Raw genomic sequence first — 23,430 nt, forward strand, 5'->3', positions numbered from 1 at the left:
CTATTTTAAATTAGGCTACAAATCAGGCAATTACATTATTACCACACATAAATCTAACTGAATAGGATGGAGGTTCTTGAGCTGTACAAACAATTATGTTGATATATTAATGTGAAGAAAAATTGTTGCTCTTTTTGCTGGAAATTATTAAGATTGGACGCTTAGATTATGGGCTCTTAAATCATGTATTACACTCTACATTAGATCTCAAAAATGACCCTCCAGGGCAAATCATTCCGTGGTTACTACTTCTGTAACCTCCACCTTTATGTATGTCAATACTGACAGAATATGCTCTCTCCCTCTACAGATAACATGTCATTAACTTAAAAACAAAATAAAAAACAGCAAAACAAAAAAAAACATGGCATATGTGTAGCACATGTCATCTCTAACTGAGATAACTTTCCTTGATACTATCTCACAATCTTGAAGATCCAGCTATGTTCTAGAACAAGATGTTTATTTTATTATTTGATCTCAAAGCCACCAGAGAGCAACTAGAGCATTTTAAAGTAACAAAATGTAGGCATACCCCCATTCGGCAATTTTTGACGTACTAAGTAACCATTTAGCACTACGGGGGTACCAACCCACCTCCTACCCACAACAACATTACATAGTCCAAAACCAGGTTTTCCAGGCATGCGTCTGCAATGTCAGATACTCCATTGTCCTCAGTGTAAGTCAGAGTGGCATGAAATGAGTTTAAAGCCGTTATTTTGAGGTAAAAGAACTGCACACTGACCTCACAGCTCTCCTGCCTCAATCATCAGGGCCGACGTGCACTTGAGTCTGTCCCACTTTACAGTCTCTCTCCTCTCCGGTCTTACAGCAGGAGCCGTTTCCCTGCTCCAACTCCAAACTGTGCCACACGGTTTTATATGATGCTCTTTGTGTGTGTGTGTGTGTGTGTGTGTGTGTGTGTGTGTGTGTATGTGTCTGTGTGTGTGTGTGTGCGTCCAGTGGCTATTTTCCTGTGGGAACAGACTCGCCCTCACAAGGACACACTGAGCTCTGAGTAATCAAACTTGAGTGACTAGTTTTGTGTTTGCACACTAAGTGCTGAGTGTCACTTAGAGCAAAGCAAACGATGCACATAAAACAGTCACTAGTCCATCTTTAAAAACGCTTAACCTGCACAAACCTACATCAGTACTCAGTTAGGCCTCTCTTTTTGGCTGGGTGAAGTAAGTTGTTACATAGTGCATTTTGTTGAACATTTTGACAAAAAAAATTGACACCATGCTACTGTTTCTCTTACATTTGCTTCGCTTCGCTGTCTTCAGATAGCCTAGAAATCTAGACGCACCCTAGCGGCAGCAAATGTAAGGGTAGTCTTCTAGCTTTCTGTTGGCTTGCGAGCTGGAAAAATTAAACTTCAATCAGCCCAATCACATCGTGTATACAGGCTTAACATAATGATGGCAGAGTTGCGACAGTTCAGTGTAAATTCCCTGCTACTTAAAAACAAAGAAGATGAATGTTGCTGTTGGCCGACAGCGTGACGCGAGTTAAGCTTTTTTTAAGTTGGCAAAAGTTTGAACTAGCCAACTAGTTCCGCTGGTGGGAAAACGCATGGGACTCATGGGGGATGAATTGTAGCGCTATCCTATTGTGTGCAAAGGGAATTTGAAAGACAACCGTTTATCCCGCCCCTCGGACTGAGCACTGTGAATGGTGAGACCCCAGACCCTACATCTTGATGTGGGTCTGGCTCGTCAGGCTATTCTTCAGAGATATTAAATCAGATAAGTTTAAGACAGTCACATGTCTGCAGTGTTTGACTTCAGTGCCTTAGGCAATGACAGAGTATCACTAACACACATCAGTACAGACATCAGCACCATTGTCATACAAACATGTCCAAAGACACATTCAATATAAAAATTATGTATTTTGCAATATCAATTAAAATTAGAGAAAAGGCACCCATAAGCACCTGTTTTGTAGATGAGGCTAATACGGATTGTTTATGAGAGGTGGGGTGCTGGTAGTAAAAATATACTCCATCCCACAAAAGGACCTTGAGAAAAATTGGATCAATTTAGAATAGTGGACCTGCTGTGGGCAGAATAACCCCCAAAAACAGCAAGGATCCGAAGGTTCCAGGTAGTCGATCCTGACCTTCAGTGCCAATACTCTGTTGGTCACATTGCTGACAGTGATAAGGCCTTTAATCTTTCAATTTGCATGTCAGCTTAATCTCCATCATTTACAGAGTGATTTAGAAAGATATTAAAGGAACATCTAAGTATTCGCAGGTCAAAAGCCAGCCAAGCGTTTTGGAATATATGCGCTTTTAGTAAAGTTTGTGAATAAAGATGTTAACCTTTTTTATAACTTTATTATTGCAAACCTTAAAGGAGAAATCCGGCGATTTTTCACATAATTTCCATTTCTCGAGGTCACGAGTACTGTCGGTACGAAAAAGACAAAAACAATCGGTTTTACCTACAGTAGCTCGAGTTGCTAGTTCCAGTAGTTGAAGCAGCCAGGCAGCTACAGCACCACACTCTGGGGGCATGAACATAGGGGCTCACAGACATGCCCCCACAGTGTAGCACTGTAGCTGCCTGGCTGCTTCAACTGCTGGAACTAGCAACTCGAGATAGGTAAAACCGATTGTTTTCTGGGTTTTTTTTCCTTATGGACCTGACCTCGAGAAATGGAGATCTATGTGAATAATCGTCGGATTTCTCCTTTAACAACTTCAAAGGTCTTAATGGGCTAAAGGTATATACACATCTAGTGGTGCGGCCAAATGTTTACATTTGTAGTTCCAGATTACAGATTTGTAAATTCAAATTAGCAAGGTGTGAATTCCATACATGCAGCACACAGTATGCGGTGGTGGTGTGTCCATCTGCAGTTTGCAGACTCTACATTATTTTGCAGCTAAGGGCATAGTAAACAAGAGGCTTTACCAATGTAAATTCTTAAATCAGCCAGCCTGCGGATGGCTTTTTCAAAAAAGCTTTCTTCCCTGCACTCTTCCTTTTTTTAATGTCTGACTCCCTCCCCCAACATTTCCCTCATCTCCTTCATTCCCTCCCAACCTCTAAATTATACTCTCTCTCTCTCTCTCTCTCCATCCATTCTTCTCATCCAGTCAAACCACTCCGTGTAGGCCTACTGTATCTCTCTGACTTCTTAACCCCCTTCTCCCTTACTCTCCCACTCTCTTTCTTTTTACATACCTCTCCTCCGCCTCCCTCTCTCATTCCCTATCTCCCTTTCTGTTCTAAGTTACTTCCCCCCTCCCTCTCTCTCCCTCTCTCCTTTGCTTTTTCTCTCATGTGGGGGGACACCCCCCTCCGGCCTCTAGGCGACCTCTCTCTCTCTCTCTCTCTTTCTCTCTCTCTCTCTCTCTGCTCACAGACAAACCACTTAACATTGCTTCCCCACCTGTGGAGACGTCAACAGAGCTCGGCCCACTTCAAAGTGCCGCGGCGTGATTGAGCGCTGATTGCCACGGGCCACTTGACTCACTCCATCTCCTCTCTGGGACTAAAACTTTTGGGGAATGATGTGGGGCTGGCAGGGAAGGGTGGGGGGAGGCTGGCAGGGAGGGTGTGTGTTGGAGGGGAAGGGGGATTGGAATTCACTTTTGATGAAGCTCAGTATACAGCTCTGGTCCTTTTCACCCCAAAGCCATCTGATCAATACTGTGACTGTCAGTCATAGATTTCACATTATGACCCATGCTCCAAAGCCTAGAAACCCCATGGTTTTCAAAATCACTCAGATAAAAAGCATTAAGATGTTTATGGTACATACAGGGCTTTGCTTTCAGCTACTGACCTACAAGGTCAATATTCAGCTCAGCAAACATAACTATTTCTATTATGAAATCAAATCTGTGAATGGGTGAATGGAAAGTAATCGTCTCCCATGATGTACTCATTGAACAATCGCATGCAACAGTGTCATGACACAATAGTGAGACAACAGCAGCTCCAGGGACATTCTGTCTAACTCACAAGTACGTAGCAATGAAATGAAATGTGCAGGACTCAAACAAACCAGAGTCAGAGGCACAGAGAGGCGAGTAGAGGGCCAGAGAGAGAGTTCTAGTTCTGTCCTCCCTTGCTGCCGGCCTGTTGGCCAGTCGGTCTGGCCTTGATCATGCAACAGCCATCATTTCTGCTCATGCTTTCTCTGGCTAAAGTGCCTGTGACAGGGAAACAATTCGCCATGGCGACTGAAACCATGCCAGGCCTGGTCCCTAAGGCCTGGGCTCACAGGAAAAGAGAGAGAGAGAGAAAGAGAGAGAGACCCAAGGCTAGGCCACTCTGGAGTTCCGCTTAGCTGTCCTGGCCTGATGGTCCATCTGTCTCCCAATCACAGCACCACCCCACTTCGACACACTGAGTGCCCCTGACATGGCACAACTAGCCTAGCGCTCTCCAGCACAGTTTCCACTGGGACCACAGGGTAACAGAGCGAGCTGTCACACATGCAAAGACATAGACCTCACATCAAAATCACTTGAGTTAGTTAATTCTACAAAGTGGATGGGGTCAGAGACTTAATAATTGGGTTTAAAACAGACAGGATTAGGTCATAATGTCAGTGGTGCTTCAAAGGTTTCTATTGGGTAAAGCTTAATTAAAGAATACTAGATGTTTCTAGTTGTTACAGTTTTTTTCCACTCCTTCACGGTCAGTCAGTCGTGATTATTGCATGTTGTCTCCTGAGAAATATGATATGTATCATATGTGAACACTACTGACTCATTGTGTTCAACAAACTGGTCGCCTACAATCAACATAATATTTCCCTCCGTGGGCTGTTGTTTTGGTTTGGACAGGGGAAAAGGAGAATGTGTGGGTTATGATGATACATCTAAGAGAAATATCTCTGCAATTAAAATGTTTCTGGAAATAGGCCTATCATACACAGCATTTACAGTAATTGTGTGCATGTGTCTTGAGCTCATCATATCATGCATGCACATGGTATTAAGTATGTGTACCAAGTGATACCTATAACACAACCAAATATGAAAGTCCAGCTATACTACTTATCGCCTTCCTGTTCTCCAGCTCTTTGGACAAGATAACCTACATAAAACAGGGACTGCTGTCACAAGATAATATACCCATATCCACATGGTCCTAATAGTCTACCATGAAATTACAGTTGCTGTAGATTACTTTAACTTTTGTGCTAGAGCAGGTATTGCTTTAACTAAGGCATCCCAAAGTCTTGTATTCTTCGATTTCTGTTGATACCTACATTGGTCCGAATAGTAAACCTGTCTTAGTGTATGGCCCGTAAGAGGACCAAAGCAATATGTCTACGTGCATCTGAGCAAGGCTATGAGCAGTAGGCTATGCAAACCTACTTCTGCATAACAATGTTGAGGCCTATAGTTTTGTTTAGGTCGCAAACCCAAAATCACCACAATCATACCAGGTTAGCATAAAAGGTAAATATAACGGAGACAGGATATTGGATACTCTGCAAATCACCACCTAAGAGAATATAAGAAGACCAATTCTGATGCTGGCAGCGTAGCCCACGAACTCCAGACACTGTCGCTTCATTTGTAATCACGGACAGATGTGACGTTTTGACGTGATCACGTTTGGGCTACTGCTTGTTATGGTTGAATAACTAGCCGTCAGTGGCAACTGGAACACCTTTTCATTCTGAGAACCCAATCGTGATGCGTGGAGAACCTTAGTCTGATACAGAGAATTCTGGGGTGCTGACGAAAAAAACATCGCTGGTGTTCACATTTTTAATTGCTGGACGTTGCCTACAAATGCAGTTTTGCATCACTGGACGCAGTGTGTCCACACACTACAGTAACACTCTATGTTTAAGGACTAAAGACAAAGGGATTTTCAAGCAGGCATCCGGCTAGCGTTGAATTCGATTCTGAGCAAAAGACGCCCTTCCATCTAAAAAAATTCACACCTTCTGCACTGCTCCACCCCGATGCTTTTTGTTTCTTTCTTCGCACACGTTACCTTATAAAAATAACCAACGACATCTGGAGATGCAAGTTACCGAGCCTTCGGCATGTTTAGACATCAGATGCACCTGCCCGGGATACGCAGTGATTCCAACATCTGGTTATATCATACCCTATAGTGTTTGTATTGATAGTCTGCGATGAAGAAAGCACTAAACGTTCTTACCTTGGTGATTTCAGTCATTATTTCCCATCGCTCTGTGAATTTGGGTTATTCAGTCCTTTTACGTATGGTTTGTTTCTACCCCTTGACAAGACAGCCTTTTGCGTCTGGCTGTCGGTATCTCTCTCATCCTCATGTCATTCTCCGCTGCAGCAGAAGCGCAAGTCACGCCTACCCCTATCTCTTCCACCGTCTGACGTCAAGGAAGGACTGATCCGCCTTCTACCGCTCGCTGCGCCTACCTGCGAACGCGATTGTCTTGAAGTCCATGCTACCTGCCCACATCTCTTTACAGATGACGTAAAACGCAAAAGCAACGCGGCTGTTGCTGATCCTGTATATCCTATCCAGTTGCTGTATATAGGTTTAATCTCCAGAAAATGAAACCAATGGATGTCAGGCTAAAACATGCGTAGGACTATCCATTGATGGTAGTTGTTAAACATAACGTGGCATAATTTAGTAGGCTATATCTGTCTGCATGTCTTATTTAGGTCAGGCAAAATTTGAACTTGGCTACTCAGTTAGTTGTGTCTCTGAATTCACTCCCCGAACTGCAGGCTACCACGACAGACATAGTGATGGAGCGCCGGCAGCCAGTGGATGGCGTCAGAAGTCTGTCTGTGGCACTGTGAAAACACTGAGGCGAGTGTGATTTCACTAGGATAGACCAGGACACCAGGCTACCCAAAAGTTGATGGATACGGTTAGGGTATAATATTGTTTGACAGAAGTAGAAGAACAGAGATAAATTGGTCATGCATGCATACTGGCGACCTATTTTAGGCCACACATGTAGCCTATGCTATTAGTAACAGCAACTTTTATTGTAAGAGGAAAAAAGATGGCTAAGCTAAGTTTTTTATCTGTGATCTTTGTCTGATTGCAACAAGCTAAATCAATATACAATAAATAAATGACATATTTGCTTTAAGTGCTCTCTGCAAATAGAACACTCTTAATGAGTTTGTCAAGGGAAACTCAGACGGGGTGGTCCCCCAGAGTCTCTCTTTTGACCAATCCCCTCCAACAAACTTGCCCGACTAGTTTTGTTTGTTGCCACAGTGAGAGGCTATCGTTGCTGTCAATCCCAGCGGTCCACCTGTTCTGCGCGTCGAGCTTAATGGAATTATTTTTTTTCAGAGGATCATTATCATCATCCTCGTCTCATCCTTGCGGGTGTAGCCTAGTTTATAATTAGATATGAAGACGAGTTTCATGCCGCTGGTTTTTCTATGCTGCGTTGGGTATATTCAAAGCAAACCTTCATCGCAGCCGTGTCCAAGTGGGCAGTTTGCATTGAAGAATCAGTGCGTCCTCTGTCATCCCACCTGCTCAGAATGTGCGGGCCACGAACTATTCGAATGTACCTCTTGTGGAGTAGGTAAGCAATGTACCAACGCCAACGTTATTTGTTTGAGATTGATTGTTTTTATGGCTTAAATATCATCATGACGGAAAACAATATGAATGTTGATGTTGTGTTGTGATTCAAAAATCTACATAGTCTACCATAAATCTACAACGTTTCTCAGATACGTTTGGTTGATTCTAATAACTTATTCTACAAATAATGCTGAGGCATAGTCTGAGTTTTTGTTCTTACCACAAAAATGAGCTTCTTACCACAACCGCTCAAAAATGTGACAAAGACTTTTTTTGGTTACTGAGTTATTAGGCTCTCTTCACTGTGTGTACATTCACAAAGCACTTATCATGTTGAAACTCTTAAAGTGCTCAGGAGAAATGTTCCTCTTTCTGCGTATGCTTTTCCAAAGCACTGCACAGCTGCAACAGGGGAAGACAAAAGATAGCACACAGCCATTAACCAGGCTGCCAAAGAGACGTGCACCTCAAAGGAGGATTTGTTTAATGGTTCCAAACATGGCATGAAAGGAGAGCAAGTTAAATGCAGACAATGCCACACACACACACATGGGTTGGGTTAGGTGGGGTTGGGTGGGGTGGGGTGTGCAGAGAAGAGAGAGAGAAATAAAGAGAGTGAAAGAGAGGCAAAGAGAGAGAGTAAGAAAGAGAGTGAAAGAGAGGCAAAGCATGACTAACACCGTCACCTTCATCATCATCATCGTCATCATCATCATCCTCAGTCACTCATCTTCACAGGTTCACTAGCATTAGGCGTAGTTAATGACCATGACTGGCCAAATGTAATCACAGAAATGGATGTGAATGCAAGAGTGCAAAGCCCAGTGGTGTTAAGGTGTGAGATCGCTTCCTGTTCCTCTGCTGTGAGCACTGAAATTTGATAATGTCAGACAGGGGCCTTTGTCACACCACAGAAAAACGTCCCCCGGGGCCCTTCTATAGGTGCCCTGAGCCAGAGGAGCCTCGTCTCAGGCTCTCGGCGTCTGTCTCTCCCCCACTCCCACCACCACCCCTGCCCAACTACCCCCACACCCAGCACTACCTCCACATTTTGCTCAGAAACTACCTAGGGACACAGGGAATAGAACAGGCCTGGCTTATCACAGCAGACAAAGCAAAGCTTTTCCATTATATGCAAAACAAAGATCATGGCTGCCCTAGTTTGTTTCCGTGGTATTGCAGGTGCACAGATAAGTGATGATAAGTGAAGTGCATGCTTAAGTAGAAATATCTGTAAATAATATGAGCTTTATGAGGCAATAACACAGAATACATTTAAAAGGTCAATTTTGGAACTTTGATATTACTACTGACTACCTAAGTTATTGAGGAAATTGCATTGGTGCATTTACATTTCAAAGGTCAAATCTGTTGGTGTTTTGCCCAATTTTAAACGTATTTAAACGGTGCTTTTTGAACTTGGTACTTGCAGTGTTTTTAGTGACTTCTTTGTGACTGGCGAGTGGATAACACCTGATTCTAAAATGGATTACGTCATTGTCCTTGTCATTGTCATCATCATCAGTTAACTTATCTGAACCAGAATAGGCCAGGATCCATCCAGGAGATGCTTTGCAATTGCAAATTCAGTTCAAAAAATAAAATGTAGTAATTATTTGTCGGAGACCGTACTAATCATATAATTAGGTGAAGGTTAGCAGAAGGGCTGCAGGTACATTGTGTTGTACATTGTACATCAGTCACACAAACCACAAATACAAAAATAGTGTGGACTATAATTCTGTTGAAAGACCTGGTGTCTCAGCATGTCAGCAAGGAGTCAGATCAACATGGAGGACACCCTCCAAGCCATTTCTTTGTTACGGATGACAGACTGGCAGCTGCCTAGTGGTGATGGCACTGTGATTATTTCCTTAATTATCCTTAAAGTGTGTGTGTGTGTGTTTGTGTGAGTGTGCATGCACATTTTTGTTTATCTCTGTATGAGCCATGCTGGATGATTCTGACTGACTTTGTGTGCATTAACGTGTGTGGTTATATAGTTGTGTGTGTGTGTGTGTGTTTGTGTGTGTGTGTTAGTGTGTATGTGCATCTGTTTATGTGACTGTTTACAACATGAGTCATTCTCCTCATCAATTCGGTGTGTGTGCCATTCAGTATCCCCCAACCCCTAATCTAGCTGACAGTTGCGGAAGCCTCTGATAGGGCTGTGTTTGGCCTCAGGAGCTGCGTGTCGGAGCGAAGGGTGGGAGGTGGGAGGACGACATTAGTCAGTCCGCACGCCAAACCGCCACATGGCCGCCTGGAGCCCTCCTCTGCTCTTGCTTACCCTTGTCTATCGCCACCAAACCCCTGTCAGGCTGTCCTCACGCTGACACCAGCTATTTACGGAGATCCCAGGCTAACAGGCTACAAACGATGCCAGCGACACAGTAGTGTTAATTTCGTCAGACGAGACGAGAGGAAATATGTTCGTCAACGACCTTTTTTTTCATGACTAAGACGAGACGATGACGAGACGGCAGTAATGTCCTGAAACACTGACTAAAACTATCTTAAGATGCATTATTGTTGACGAAAAAAGACGAGACTAAAATGTTTTGCATGAAATAAAAACTAAGATAAAATCTCTCTTCATTTTCGTCTACAAAATGAGAAGACAGAATATCTAGCTGTTACGTTTTCAAAATATTCCGAATGAGTTCATACGCAACAGCTTTCCTGTAGGCTAGTCTACATGCTGTTGCTGCAACCCTGTGGCTGCAACACGAAACTACATGGAACAAGAACACTGGAGATTTCTGCCAGAGTTAGCAAGCTAACTACCTAAGCTTTATGCCACAAAGCTACATACCCAGAAGTTGAAGCTTCTCTCATACAAATTAACATCCCCCAGAATGTCCATACGAAAATGTTCATCATGTAATGTCAACTATTTAACTAGTTAGACTGATGATGCAAAGTTTGCTAGCAAGTAAGCTAATATGGAAAGTTCGCTAGCAAGTTAGCTATGGCTAAGATGGAGAGTCTGTTTGGGGAATGTGTTGTGTTTGGGCGCATATCGCCATCTAGCGAGGCGGAGTAAAACATTAATACTTTGGCCTACGACAGTGTTTCTCAAACTTTTTCAGTTTCAGGACCACATAACTAACCCTAGCTAAAAAAAAAGAAGATTAGACCTACTTCAACAGTAGCCTATAATTAGTCTACACAATAGGCCTACTCACTGAACCACCTTGCTTATTGTCTTTGCACTTTGCTTATTGTGTGGATTCATACTGTATGATTTAAACTGGCATATCTTACATAGACAGTGTTGCAGAACTGTTTTTACATACAAGTTGGTTCAATATTGCAAACAACTCATCTATATTATATTTTACCACGTCTGCTCACGGACCACTTGGGATAGCTTGCGGACCACCAGTGATCCCCGGACCACACTTTGAGAAACACTGGTCTACGAATATGACAGTGGTCCAGTCAAATCTTTTACTGTCTATGGTCAAATCCCAGCCGAGCTATAACTGTAGCTCGACTTACCTGTGCATGTAAACATACTGACTGACAAAAAATCAGAATGAGTAATTATAACAGACGAGTAGCCCTGTGGACACACAATATTGTTGGAAAATTGAGATGTGTGAAACACTATTTGACTCAAATGGTAATCAGAAATAATTTGTTATAAAAAAAAAGACTAAAATGTGTTGACTAAAACTGACTAAGACTAAGATACCTTTAGTTTTCTTTTGACTAAAACTAGACTAAAATGACGAGACCTCTAGTCGACTAAAACTTGACTAACAAAAATGATATTTGAATGACTAAATATGACAAAGACTAAAAAGGAAATTTCATCACAAGACTAAGACTAAGACTAAATTAAAAATAGGTGACAAAATTAACACTACGACACAGACAGGTGTTCAGCGCTGGCACTGGAACTGGCCCTGATGTGGTGGGCTTGTGTAGTTTTAAGAGCTGAAATACTAGTGAGAGAAATGATTAAAAGAGCATGTGAATTGCTGTTAATGACTGTGTCACGTAAAGTGAGACTTTGCACTCCAGTTTTCTTATTATTTTCCATTACCGGTATGTACGTTCTTCAAAGTGCTCGTACCAACTCACACAAAAACTAGTGTCTCTCTCAAAACTAAGTGTCTTTACCAACACCCAAAGGCTAGAGAACATAGACATTATATGTGTGTGTGTGTGTTCATGTCTCTATGCGTGTGTGTGTGTGTGTGTGCGCGCGCGTGTGCATGCCTTACAGTGATTTATTTCATGCAGTGAACTTTCATGCAGTTGGCACCGTGTACTAATATCCTGTTGCCCATGTGACAGTTAGACCCACTTGGCGAGGGCCGATGATCTATTAAGAGGGCACAGCCATTGATTCCCTTTCCCAGAAGGCTTTTGCCCTGGGCAGGGCGAGCCATTTCCTGGTAGGGGGATCTCCAGCTAATGGAGGCCACATTAGACACAGGAAGTAGAGTAATCAGAGGCGGCTGTCCACCACATTAAGGAAGTGCTGTTTCTGAGTGTCTCACTCATCTTTAATTCTTCTTCGAGAGTTTACTCAGATTGCGCCCAGGCAGATGCTCCCCACACACACACATACCCTTTTGAGCTCTGATCATTTGCAAGGTTTTATTTAGCAGATGCTCTCATCCCAAGTGACTTACAGCACAGGAGGCCAGACGTACATACACATATGGTTTGAAGAGATAATGTCCATTGTTATTGTTACTTTACAAATGCAAGTGATAGGGGGCTCTAATGTGTGTCGGTCAGGGGTACATTTCCCAAAACCATAGCTGCTAACCTGTTAGCAACTTAGTTGGTTGACAATAGGAAATTGCATTGCAACCAACAAAGTTAGCTAGTTAGCAACTATGGTTTTGGGAAACGCGCCGCAGGTCAGTAAGTTGAAAGTAGGTGCGTTGGGCAGAGAAAGCAAAGAGTGCAATGCAGGAAGGTCCCCCACACTGCTAATGGAGAGATCAATTCAAAACTACAAACAAAATGTCTGCTAATTTGCATTAATGTTCTCTCTATATTGTGCCATACAGAATGCATAAAGCAGAGACATGTGGATCCACGAGTGCACGCATAAGTCAGTGTGTATTATACGTGTTACAGTGAATACAAAGACATGGAGGAGAAAAAATGCTCTCTACCTTTTGTTCTTTGCTGTGATTTATAGATTTGTTATTGGAATGTTGTCATTTCTCTCGTTGTCATGCCTCTCTGCAGATGAGGAAGGCCTGGAGCGTTTCCTGCACCAAGGCCACTGCAGGCCCCACTGCCCACGTGGAACATACCCAGAGCGGGCACGCTATTCCTGCCTGCCCTGCATGGCCAACTGCGAGCTGTGTGTCGATGCCCACGTCTGTGCCAAGTGCAGGGATGGCTATCGGCTCTTCGGCGGCATCTGCCAGGCTGCCCTCTGCAGAGTGGGTGAGTCTGTCACGTCAAGAGCTCTTCAATTACCCTTAGGCAGATCCGTCAGATCTCCTTTAGATAGTAATGTAATACTATGAGATATACTATAATAAATAACTATAATAAACAGTATACTATAGCAAATATAGATTAAACAAGAAATATATTAATAAGTAAAAAGTAACTTTTAAACAAATGAATTGTGCCCGAGATTGTGATAGATAGGAACAGTTATGATTATTTACTCTGAATATATTACTAAGAAAAACAACAGAGGAAAAAAGTAGAAGAAAGAAAGAAAGAAAGAAAGAAAAAAGAAAAGCTTTTCAGAGGCCTGTGCTCAAAGTGTGCTATCTTTATATAGTTTTCCCGCGAGCAGATGTGGTAAAATATTATGATTTATATCGGTGTTTCTTAAACTGCCTATGCGCAACTCCAAAGCAACGTTGTGAGTCACAGATGAATTGTTTGCAATATTGAAATAACTCGTATGTAAATCCAAATAGCATTATTTTGATTGTCTGTTTAATTGCCCTGACAGACTTCAACAAGCCGACAGTTTTGCAACACTGCCTACAGTATGTAGCTATGCCAGTTCACACTTCTAATTTACATCAAAAATGATCAGCATGACCTTTGGAAGAGAATGTGTAATAGGATTGGCTTACTAGTAGCCTAACTCGCATCAAACGGTCAGAACAGGGCTAGTTAGAAGAAAATGAAACCTCTGACACAACAAGCAAGGTGCAAGAACTTAATGAAAATGGTTCAGTGAGTATTGTGTAATATAGTGTTGAAGTAGGTCTGTTGTTTTTTCCCCCAGGATATTTTGTGATGCTGCTGTACATATGCTGTGTATGACTATAGAAAAGAAAGAGTGATGCTGGACAGATGCTGTACTTGTAATATACAGTATGTGTGCATGAAAGAGTGATACAAAAGTGATATATATGACACATGACACAGTAACTGTTTTGTCCTCCTAATTCCAGGGCAGGTAGAGGACCCAGAGACTGGCGAGTGTGTTGACTGTGAGCCTGGCTGCAAGTCATGCACTCCAGGTAAGCGGCAGCACCATTCCACTTCAACTCCACATTTCCTCTCTGTCCTCTCTGAAATATGTACGTCTTTATCAGATCTGACAGACTGCTTCATCTCCATGGGGGAAATGATGTTGTGGAGTTGGTACCTTTACCTGAGACAACATTTATGTGTTTTTAATATAATCTTGTCTTGACTTGAAAATAATGTAGTGTTTGCAGGCCAGCAAGCCTGAAAGATCCAGGGGACTGCTGTACAGAGTTCCTGGATGCTATGCTACATTCTACAGTATATTTTAGTCATGTTTAGACTTTAAGGAGTGAGGATTAGTTCAGCTTCAGGTTCATGTCAGGTTGATGGAGGTTAATACAAAAATGCATCAGGAATATCATTGATTCCAGTGTTCTTCAGTGATTCCATGTTCTGCCAATATATCCCACAGGGACCTGAGAATATTAAAAATCATACGCAGGACCTGCATATATCAAGCCTGTTTGAGTGCACAGTCTCCCTCACTGTCACAGTGTGGTGAAGGTCATGCTGACCTTTACTTTTGTTCTCACTAACAGATGACCCGGAGCTCTGCAACAGCTGCACCGAGGGGTACTTCCTGTGAGTGTGCCTTTTGGTTTTTGCTCTCCTAATCTGTCTTCTTATCTCATCCATCTCCCTCTTCTCCAGTGCTCTCCTCTGATGCTATCCCTTTTTTCTTCTCATGTCATCTCTACTTTCCTTTCCTCTCATCTCTCTTCTCCTCCTCACTTTTCCTCTCCTCTCATTTCTTCTCTCCTTTCCTTCCTTTCTCCTCTCTCTCCGTCTATTCTTTGCTTTTTTTTCTGGGATTCCACCCCTGGCTGCCTCACACCTTTAAGTGCCGTCCCAGTGGCACTGAGATCATTTTGACACGAGGAAACAGAAGGCGAGCACAATATTGCTTGACGCCATGATTTGGATTCAGCAGGGGACTGATGCACAGCAGACTGTAGGTATTTAAAGAAGCTGTCTCAGTGTGTGGATTCTGTCGGCACAGCGAATGCAGAGACGCTCAGTGCGTAGATCACGTCACTGAAAGAGGCACCGCACCGAAATCAACACAGACACAAACCACAGAGGATTTACAACATCATAAAACAGTCAGCTTTTTCCCACAGAGTTTCCTCTCGCTTTTTTTGCAACCACAGAAGAAGCTTTATCACCCCCACGCCACAGCTTGTAAAAAGCACAAAAACACCAAAACAGTAAACATTGACATGCGAACATAAACAGAGGAGCTCTGGCATTTAGTGAAGTGAGCTTCTCCTGTATGGTGTATTAGTATGTGTGTGTGTGTGTGTGTGAGAGAGAGAGAGAGAGAGAGAGAGAGAGAGAGAGAGTATGTTTGTGTGTGTCTGTGTATGAGTATATATGTGTGTGTGTGTGTGTGTGTGTGTAGAGAACAGGCTCGTGATTGTGCCTGATGGGTGCCCCTGTGTTCTGGGCCCCTGGCATTGTGTGCATCAGGTTACTTACTGTTCTGAGTCACACTTAGATACCTGAGCCCTGGCCCAACACAGAGCCACTTCAGGCAGGGCGAAGCCTTCTCCCTATTCATCTCTGTCAGGTTGGCCTCCTTGCTCTTTCACTCTCTTTCTTTCTCTCTCTGTCTAACTCTCTTTTCTCCCTATCCTTCTTTCTCACTCTGTCACTCCATTTTTCTCTTTCTTCTCTTTCTTTTTCTTCCTGATTTGCTTCACCTCATCTCTCTCTCTATCTCTTTCTCTCTCTCTGTTTTTCACTGTCACCAATACAATTCTTGTATTTCTTGACATACTTATTTCTAGGTCACACAGAAGTAAGTATCAAGAGCACATAGGTACAGTACATGGTATTCAGTAAAATCATTCCCCACAGCACATACCAGAGCACAGACATGAATAAGACTGTCATTCCCATTGTTTGCCTAAAGATAAGGGGAGGCCAAGAGGTGGTCAGGTGGAGGAAAGCAGAGAGAGAGAGAGAGAGAGGACAGGGAGACAGAGATAGAAGGAGACATTCAACACTCTTTTGTTAACCATTACCTTACTTTCTCACACACTCATGCACATTATACAACATTAAAACAGAAAACAACATTAAAATCACACACACACAATACTACCCTCCTTTTTACAAGAGCAATTTGGCCATTACATCCAATTTCACACAACAACAACCCCCCCCCCCCCCCCCCCCCCCTCCACACACACACACACACACACACACACACACACAACCACACACACACACACAACCACACACACACACACACACACACTCCAAATAGTAGAGTGTATAGAAACATGGAAAGGTGCAAACGGGGGAAAGGGAAACGGAAATAGCGGGCAGAGAAGAAGAGAGCTAAACAAGTGGAGAGGGAGAGGTGGAGAAGAAGAGGTGGAGAGGGAGAGGTGGAGAGGGAGAGGTGGAGAAGGAGAGGTGGAGAGGGAGAGGTGGAGAGAGAGAGAGCTTAAAAAGTGGAGAGGGAGAGGTGGAGAAGAAGAGGTGGAGAAGGAGAGGTGGAGAGGGAGAGGTGGAGAAGAAGAGGTGGAGAGGGAGAGGTGGAGAGGGAGAGGTGGAGAGGGAGAGGTGGAGAAGGAGAGGTGGAGAGGGAGAGGTGGAGAGAGAGAGAGCTAAAAAAGTGGAGAGGGAGAGGTGGAGAGGGAGAGGTGGAGAGGGAGAGCTAAAAAAGTGGAGAGGGAGAGGTGGAGAGGGATTGGCAGAGAAGGAGAGGTAGAGAAAGGGAGTGGTGGAGAGGTGGGGAAGGAGAGTGGTGGAGAGAGGGAGTGGTGGGGGGGTGAAGGGGGAGATGTGGCGAGGTGGAATGTTGGAGAGAGGGAGTGGTGGGGGGGTGAAGGGGGAGAGGGAGAGCTGGAGAGAGGGAGTGGTAGAAAGGAGAGATAGAGAGAGGGAATGGTGGAGAGAGGGAATGGTGGAGAGGTGTAGTGGTAGAGGGCCCTGTCGTGTGAGCGCATGCTGCACACCCTCATTGTGTTTGCCCTGTTGCCATGTATACCTTGAGTTTCTCATTCCTTGTGAAGTTTGAGGAGCAAGTCCTGGGTTAAATTTCTACTTCTTAGTATTCCATTTCCTATGTAGTTAGTGCTTTTTCAAAACAGTTAGAAAAGTACTCAAATGTTTATGTTTAACTTTTCAGTTTTAACAGTATTCTGATACTTTCTCCGGGAACACCTCCCCTTTCCAGCTACAATAGTTTTATTGAAAGTTTTGGAACATTTACTTTTACGACTGAAATGACTAATTGAAATGCGGACATGCGCCGAAGTTCTAACAAATGACACAACAAATGTTTGCACAGAGGCATTCCTCTTGGTCGCTAACATGTGCTGAAAGTGGAGCTGCAGCTCTGTGTTGTCCTCTCCCTCCTTTTCTTCTCTCTTCTGCCTTTCTTGTCCTTTCTGCTCGGTGTTTTATTTGTGGTAGTCATTGAGAGGCTCTGGTGTGGATCAGCTGGTTTTGTGCACGGTGATGGATGTGTTGTGGCGCCCGCAGCTGTTCCTCCTCAAACAGGCGAGCTACCCTCGGACTACTGCCGACAGCACCCCAGCAACACAGCAGGGAGGGCAGAGCAGGACAACCAGGAGACACACACACACACACAGACACACACAGACACACACACATGGCACACACAAATGCAGACACTGTCACACATGGTTGCACACACACATACACACACACATGCTCATGCACACGCTTAAGCATGCGCACACACACACACACACACACACACACACACACACACACACACACACACACACTGTCTGTCACACACGGTTACACACACACACATACACACCAACACATGCACACACACACTCAAGACACATACACACACTCAAGACATACTGTATACATGCGTATATATATATATGCATATACCGTACACACACAAGTGCACACACACACACACACGCACATATGCTTAACTACATATGCATAGACATGCACACACACACACACACACACACACTCACACTGAACCAGCCATGCTACAATCCCATGTATAACCCTGCCAACTCTTATCATTGTTCCTCTGAGTTCCTGCTGAATGACCTCACTGTAATTTAATCTGTGTGGGGCTATATGTTTGACTACACTTTACTTTAGTTTAATCAGAAGTCTCTCTTATTAGACACACAAAGGCCAGCCCAGAGGGCTGATGGAACAGCCAGAAAAAGATCCCAATGCTTGGCTATGGGCCTTGAATACTCCTAAACTCATTTACAGTTTTTTTTAACTGCTTACATACAAAATCTTTGCATGTCACTCAAATATCACAACCCCACTCCGGATCTGCAAAACCAAACACTAATTCTCAGCCTTTGACTCCATTTTCAATTTCGTAGTAATGCATTGCTTTTTGCTGTAATGCAGTAATGTAAGGCATTATCAATACAATTTCAGTAATATTTTACTCGGTACAATTCTCAGTAATTGAAGTTACTTTGCTTTTTAATCCAAAATTGAGAAATGCTCAATTGGCACCAGAGAAGATTATCCAAGAATTAAAAAAAGTAATCTATGCTGGTCCTGGAATTTGATTGCCTTGTTTAGATGACTGTAGAAAGGGAATTTGAGTTATCTCTGCCATTCATGCAACAGATCTAACATGGTTAGGCTATACTTCTCATTTCAAGCAGTGAGAATAACTAAAATGTTGCTTTTACAGACAAAGATCATAGCCATTATTCTCAAACTATTTGCATTAAGTCTATACCACTGTAAGTGGAAGGAAAGGCACAGCAATGATGAGAACCATATAAAGTCAACATACAATTTCACTATGGCTATATTTTACTATATTAAGTTGTGAATGACCTTTGACCTTTGGGGCCTACATTGTCCCATGAGCCATAACTGCAACCATTATATTGTTCTTTTGTTAGCCTTAAGCCTAGCTCAGTCATTTTGCCATACCACATCACCTCCTGCCGTGTAATGAGCTGCATTGAACACATGAAGATCTATTGAGAACACCAAATCCATATTTCCTGTTATTTTGGTGAAAGAAATGTAAACGTAGTGTAATGCCTTACAATTCAAAGACAGTAATATTGTAATGTAACGAATTACTTTGAGATGACAGTAACAAGTAATAAACTAGATGTACCGCAGAGCGGTACAAAATATGACCGCCGCCCAGTCCAGCACATTTTTTCCACAAAAATAAATCACGCTGAAAGGCCTATATGATTCTAACTGTCTCACTAAATTGCATTATGCACACTCAATTCTCACTGGTATCTGCTAGACAACAAGTACCAAAACATGATAGTTCATGTAAAATTCATTTTATACAACCCCACCCCCATCTTGCCTGTTCATAATTCTGAGAAATTCTTGAATTGTGTGCATGTGTGCGTGTACATGTTTATGTTTATGTGTGTGGGTGTGTGTGTGTGCGTGCTTGTGTGTTTGCCTGCGTATGTGTGTTTGTGCATGTGCATGCATGCGTACATATGTCTACTGTGTGAGTATGTGTCATACGTATGAATACTCTGAATGTATGTGTGTGTGTGTGTATCTGTTTATGCACATGTGTGCACATGGAATGGGTTAACATGACCCCTGGAGGCAAACATACGGAAAAAATTGGTCATCCTAGGCCCTACGGTTCTCAAGATATTCACAGAAAACTGTGTCTGCCCTACCCTCCTTTCGGGGGGTCCAGTACAGCGGGATCAAAACAAAATCAAGAACAGATCAAAACAAAAAACGATGGTTCCATGCTATCCATGTGGGGTTACATGCCCAAGTTTCGTGTACCCTGGTCTTTCAGTGTCGCGGGGGGGGGGGGGGGGGGGGGCTACAGATCAAAACAAAAAACGATGGTTCCATGCTATCCATGTGGGGTTACATGCCCAAGTTTCGTGTACCCTGGTCTTTCAGTGTCCTGGGAATCCTTGTTGGTGTACGGTCACTAAATGTACACATAAATTATTTTATTGTAAGGCCCCCCATGAACGAAAGTTCACAAAACTTGGCATGCATTCGGAGGGTGTCATAATGATCCTACACTTTCAATTTCGTGCAGTTTTGACCATGTCAGCCAGAGATATTGTGATGAAAACACCTAATTTTTTGCTTTTTAATTTTTAAATAGGTGGCGCTATACATGAAATAAGTGGTAATGGGATGGGTTGACATGCCCCCTTGAGACCAATATACAAAAAAAAGGTGGACCTCCTAGGCCCTACGGTTCTCGAGATATTCACAGAAAACTGTCTCCGGCCACCTACAGGCCAGTTGGTGTATAGTAACATAAATTCATTTATTGTGTGGCCCCCCATGAACGGAATTCCATGAAACTTGCCGTGCATTCAGAGGGTGTCATAATGATCCTACACTTCCAATTTCGTGCAGTTTTGACTATGTTAGGTCACAGATACCTGCGATTACAACACCTCATTTTTACTTTTTTGTGTTTAACTAGGTGGCGCTATACATGAAATGAGTGGTTATGGAATGGGTTGACATGGCCCCTTGAGATCAACATACAAAAGATATTCACAGAAAACTGTGTCTGCCCTACCCTCCTTTCGGGGGGTGCAGTCCAGCGGGGGGGCTACAGATCAAAACGAAAAACGATGGTTCCATGCTATCCATATGGGGTTACATGCCCACCAAGTTTCGTCTACCCTGGTCTTTCAGTGTCCCGGGAATCCTTGACGGAAATTTGGACATGCGAAAAAGAAAAAAAAGAAAAAAAAAAGAATCTGACTAAACCTAGCGGCGGTCATAATAATGCATTACGCTTTTGAAGTAACTTGCCCAACACTGCACACAACTCTTTATCTAACATGCAATAATCTAACAGGAAGTTACTTGATTTTCGTTTTTCAAACACTATCACAAAGTGCCACACTTATTAAGTCACGTCAAGTCAAGTCATTTATTTATATAGCACATTTAAAAACAACAGGGGTTGAGCCAAAGTGCTGAACAAAGAAAAGGTTAGCTAATAAGTCATAACAATAAGACCATACATCTACACAAAGGCCATACATCTACACAAACTAAGTGTGATTATTTGTGGCAAGACTAGTAGCAGCGACAAGAAAATAGATAAGATAAATAAAAACAAATAAGAAAAATAAAACAAGAGCAAAAACATCATTCTGTATTAAAAGCAAGTGAGAAAAAATGTATTTTAGGGATGTCCCGATCCGATATTTGGATCGGATCGGCCGCCGATATTAGCAAAAAATGCATATCAATATGGGATCGGCCTGCACGGGAAAATCCCGATCCGGACTCCCGATCCAGTTTGTTTTCAAAACTCTGGTCCGTGTTTTCCAGCGCACCGATGCAGGTAATCCATTCCAGTTTTTTTCAGCTTTCCCCCTCAAATACGGTCCGCGTTTTTCAGCACACCTAGCGACCTGTCCAGCATCCCACTTGTCTGTGCATGTCCCACTAAGAATTTAAAGTTATCGAGCAAACATTTCATGTCACAGTTGAATTAATATAGCCTAATGTTAACCGCGACCGCGAGTGTCCGCGAGACCCTCTTACTATTAAGGCTCTTATGCATGTTGCTGCTGATAGCTTTGCCTGTCTAACGAATGTTATCTCCGCGATTTAAGATTGTTTGTGTAATGTATAGGCACAGCACGCACTTTAATTTCCCTATTTTTACAATCGGCTAGCCTAACAAACGCATTTCATTTCAAAAAGCAACCTGGTCAATCGCTAACAACTAAGTGCACCTAGGCCTACAACTCTACACATCCAAAAGGTAGAAGCTTCCAGTAGGCTATCATAACTTTTTTTACCGTTTAGTCTGTGCATCGGCGCAGTCTACGACGATGTGAATTAGTGACAGCTGTTGTCGCGGTAAACTTAAGCTCCTGACCTGTCTCTAAATAGTGTAGATAGGCCTACTTGTTATGTTGCTTGATTCTCTGTAATAACTGCAGCCTGTAGCCTAGGTTACTTCAGCAAACCCAGACAAGTTGTGGCATCAGTTTCGCTTTTAAAACGCAACAGTGAGAGGCCTTTTAGCGCAGTCTCACTTATCATTGACGAGCACAGGAGCAGGCTGACACCTGAGCATGTTGAAATGATCACCTTCGTGAAGAAGAATCTCCCTATCATGCTCAGACTGCAGCCAGGGCAAACAGTAGAAATTGAAGGGAGTATGGAGATGGAGCAGTAAAGTGTGAAGGAGATAGCAATACTGTAGAAGGCGTGACAGTTATTTGGGTTGTTATAGCCAATTCAGTGTGTGTGTGGTAATTTGACTATTTTCTACTCAGGTTTTGTGTGTGTTGCTTTTATATATAATGTTATATTGTTTACAATATTGTTTACACTGATGTTTTTTTAAGCCTTGGTTTACACTCTTGAGCAGAACACTGATGCCAATTCAGTTTGTGTGGTTAACTTTAGAGCAGCTACAGAAAAAGCTCAGTCGCCACAGGTTTTAAGGCGTGTACATGGGACAGCAAGCAGTAGTTGGTCTTGTGACCCGAGTGACCTAGAGTGTGGGGGCAGAAGTTCAGAGATGTAAGGTGGGGCTAAACCTTTAAGGCGTATTCTCACTTTTTCACACTCACTCCTCACATGTGCAAACACTACTGAACACCATTCATTCATCATTGCCTTAGTACAGACCCTTCCAAACTGTTCCTAGAAGATTTCTGGTTGAAATGTTCAAAACCAACGCAGATACTTTGAAATTAGCACACAAAGCATGTACACACTGATAGTATAAAAGTATAATATAAATGCACTTATGGCTTTTGCTTTCTCTGTGTGCAGGGCATATCAGTTTGCAAAATAGTGCAAAGTAGCCTACACATGCAATGTTGTCTTATGCTAGGCACCATGGAATACTTGGTCCTCGTCCTTCTCCACTTCACCTCCATGCCCTCATCCTTCACCTCCTCCATCTCCTCCTCCATTTCACCTCCATGCCCTCATCCTTCTCCTCCTCAATTTCACCTCCAACTCCTACTCCAACTCCTCCTCCATCTCCTCCTCCATTTCACCTCCATGCCCTCATCCTTCTCCTCCTCAATTTCACCTCCAACTCCTCCTCCATCTCCTCCTCCACTTCACCTCCATGCCCTCATCCTTCTCCTCCTTCTACTCCTCCATTTCACTTCCATGCCCTCATCCTTCTCCCCCTTCTTATCCTTCTTCACCTCCTCATCCTCCTCTAATTCTTATGCCTCTTTACACTGTCCAATATTGTCCTACTTTGTAATCCAGACCTTATGCTCACCCACCTGTGGTTTATTTATAGTGTTCTGCTCAATCTCTGATTGCTGAGTGAACTAATGATCTGAAAGTGTTTTTACATGTGTCAATGTGAGAAGACAATTTGTAAAATAGCGTATATTGTAGACACCAATGTGTTCAGTTTTGCTAGAAATGTGTTATTAAATTGCAAACTGAGTGA

The 23,430-nt window shown here is 43.0% G+C and overlaps 2 protein-coding genes across 4 annotated transcripts in view; one reads left to right on the forward strand and one right to left on the reverse strand.

Moving 5' to 3' along the window:
- otud7a (OTU deubiquitinase 7A) overlaps nucleotides 1-6,336 on the reverse strand; it is a 101,196-nt gene extending 94,860 nt beyond the window's left edge. Inside the window, exon 1 of one of the 2 annotated variants that reach the window (XM_042110427.1) lies at nucleotides 6,153-6,336. The gene's annotated coding sequence lies outside the window, so the exon portion shown is untranslated. Of the gene's footprint in view, nucleotides 1-748; nucleotides 802-6,152 lie in introns of those variants that run through there. The other variant, XM_042110428.1, reaches the window with a different exon arrangement.
- Nucleotides 6,337-7,218: 882 nt separating this feature from the next.
- LOC121723722 (proprotein convertase subtilisin/kexin type 5) overlaps nucleotides 7,219-23,430 on the forward strand; it is a 161,794-nt gene continuing 145,582 nt past the window's right edge. For both annotated transcript variants that reach the window (XM_042109706.1, XM_042109707.1), the window contains exons 1-4: nucleotides 7,219-7,533; nucleotides 12,756-12,959; nucleotides 13,937-14,005; nucleotides 14,555-14,597. In XM_042109706.1, the coding sequence (XP_041965640.1) occupies nucleotides 7,353-7,533; nucleotides 12,756-12,959; nucleotides 13,937-14,005; nucleotides 14,555-14,597 (497 nt within the window). In that variant the 5' untranslated portion in view covers nucleotides 7,219-7,352. The remainder of the gene's footprint in view (nucleotides 7,534-12,755; nucleotides 12,960-13,936; nucleotides 14,006-14,554; nucleotides 14,598-23,430) is intronic.

The sequence above is a fragment of the Alosa sapidissima genome, chromosome 11, assembly GCF_018492685.1.
Source record: "Alosa sapidissima isolate fAloSap1 chromosome 11, fAloSap1.pri, whole genome shotgun sequence".
Taxonomy (NCBI): Eukaryota; Metazoa; Chordata; class Actinopteri; order Clupeiformes; family Clupeidae; genus Alosa; species Alosa sapidissima.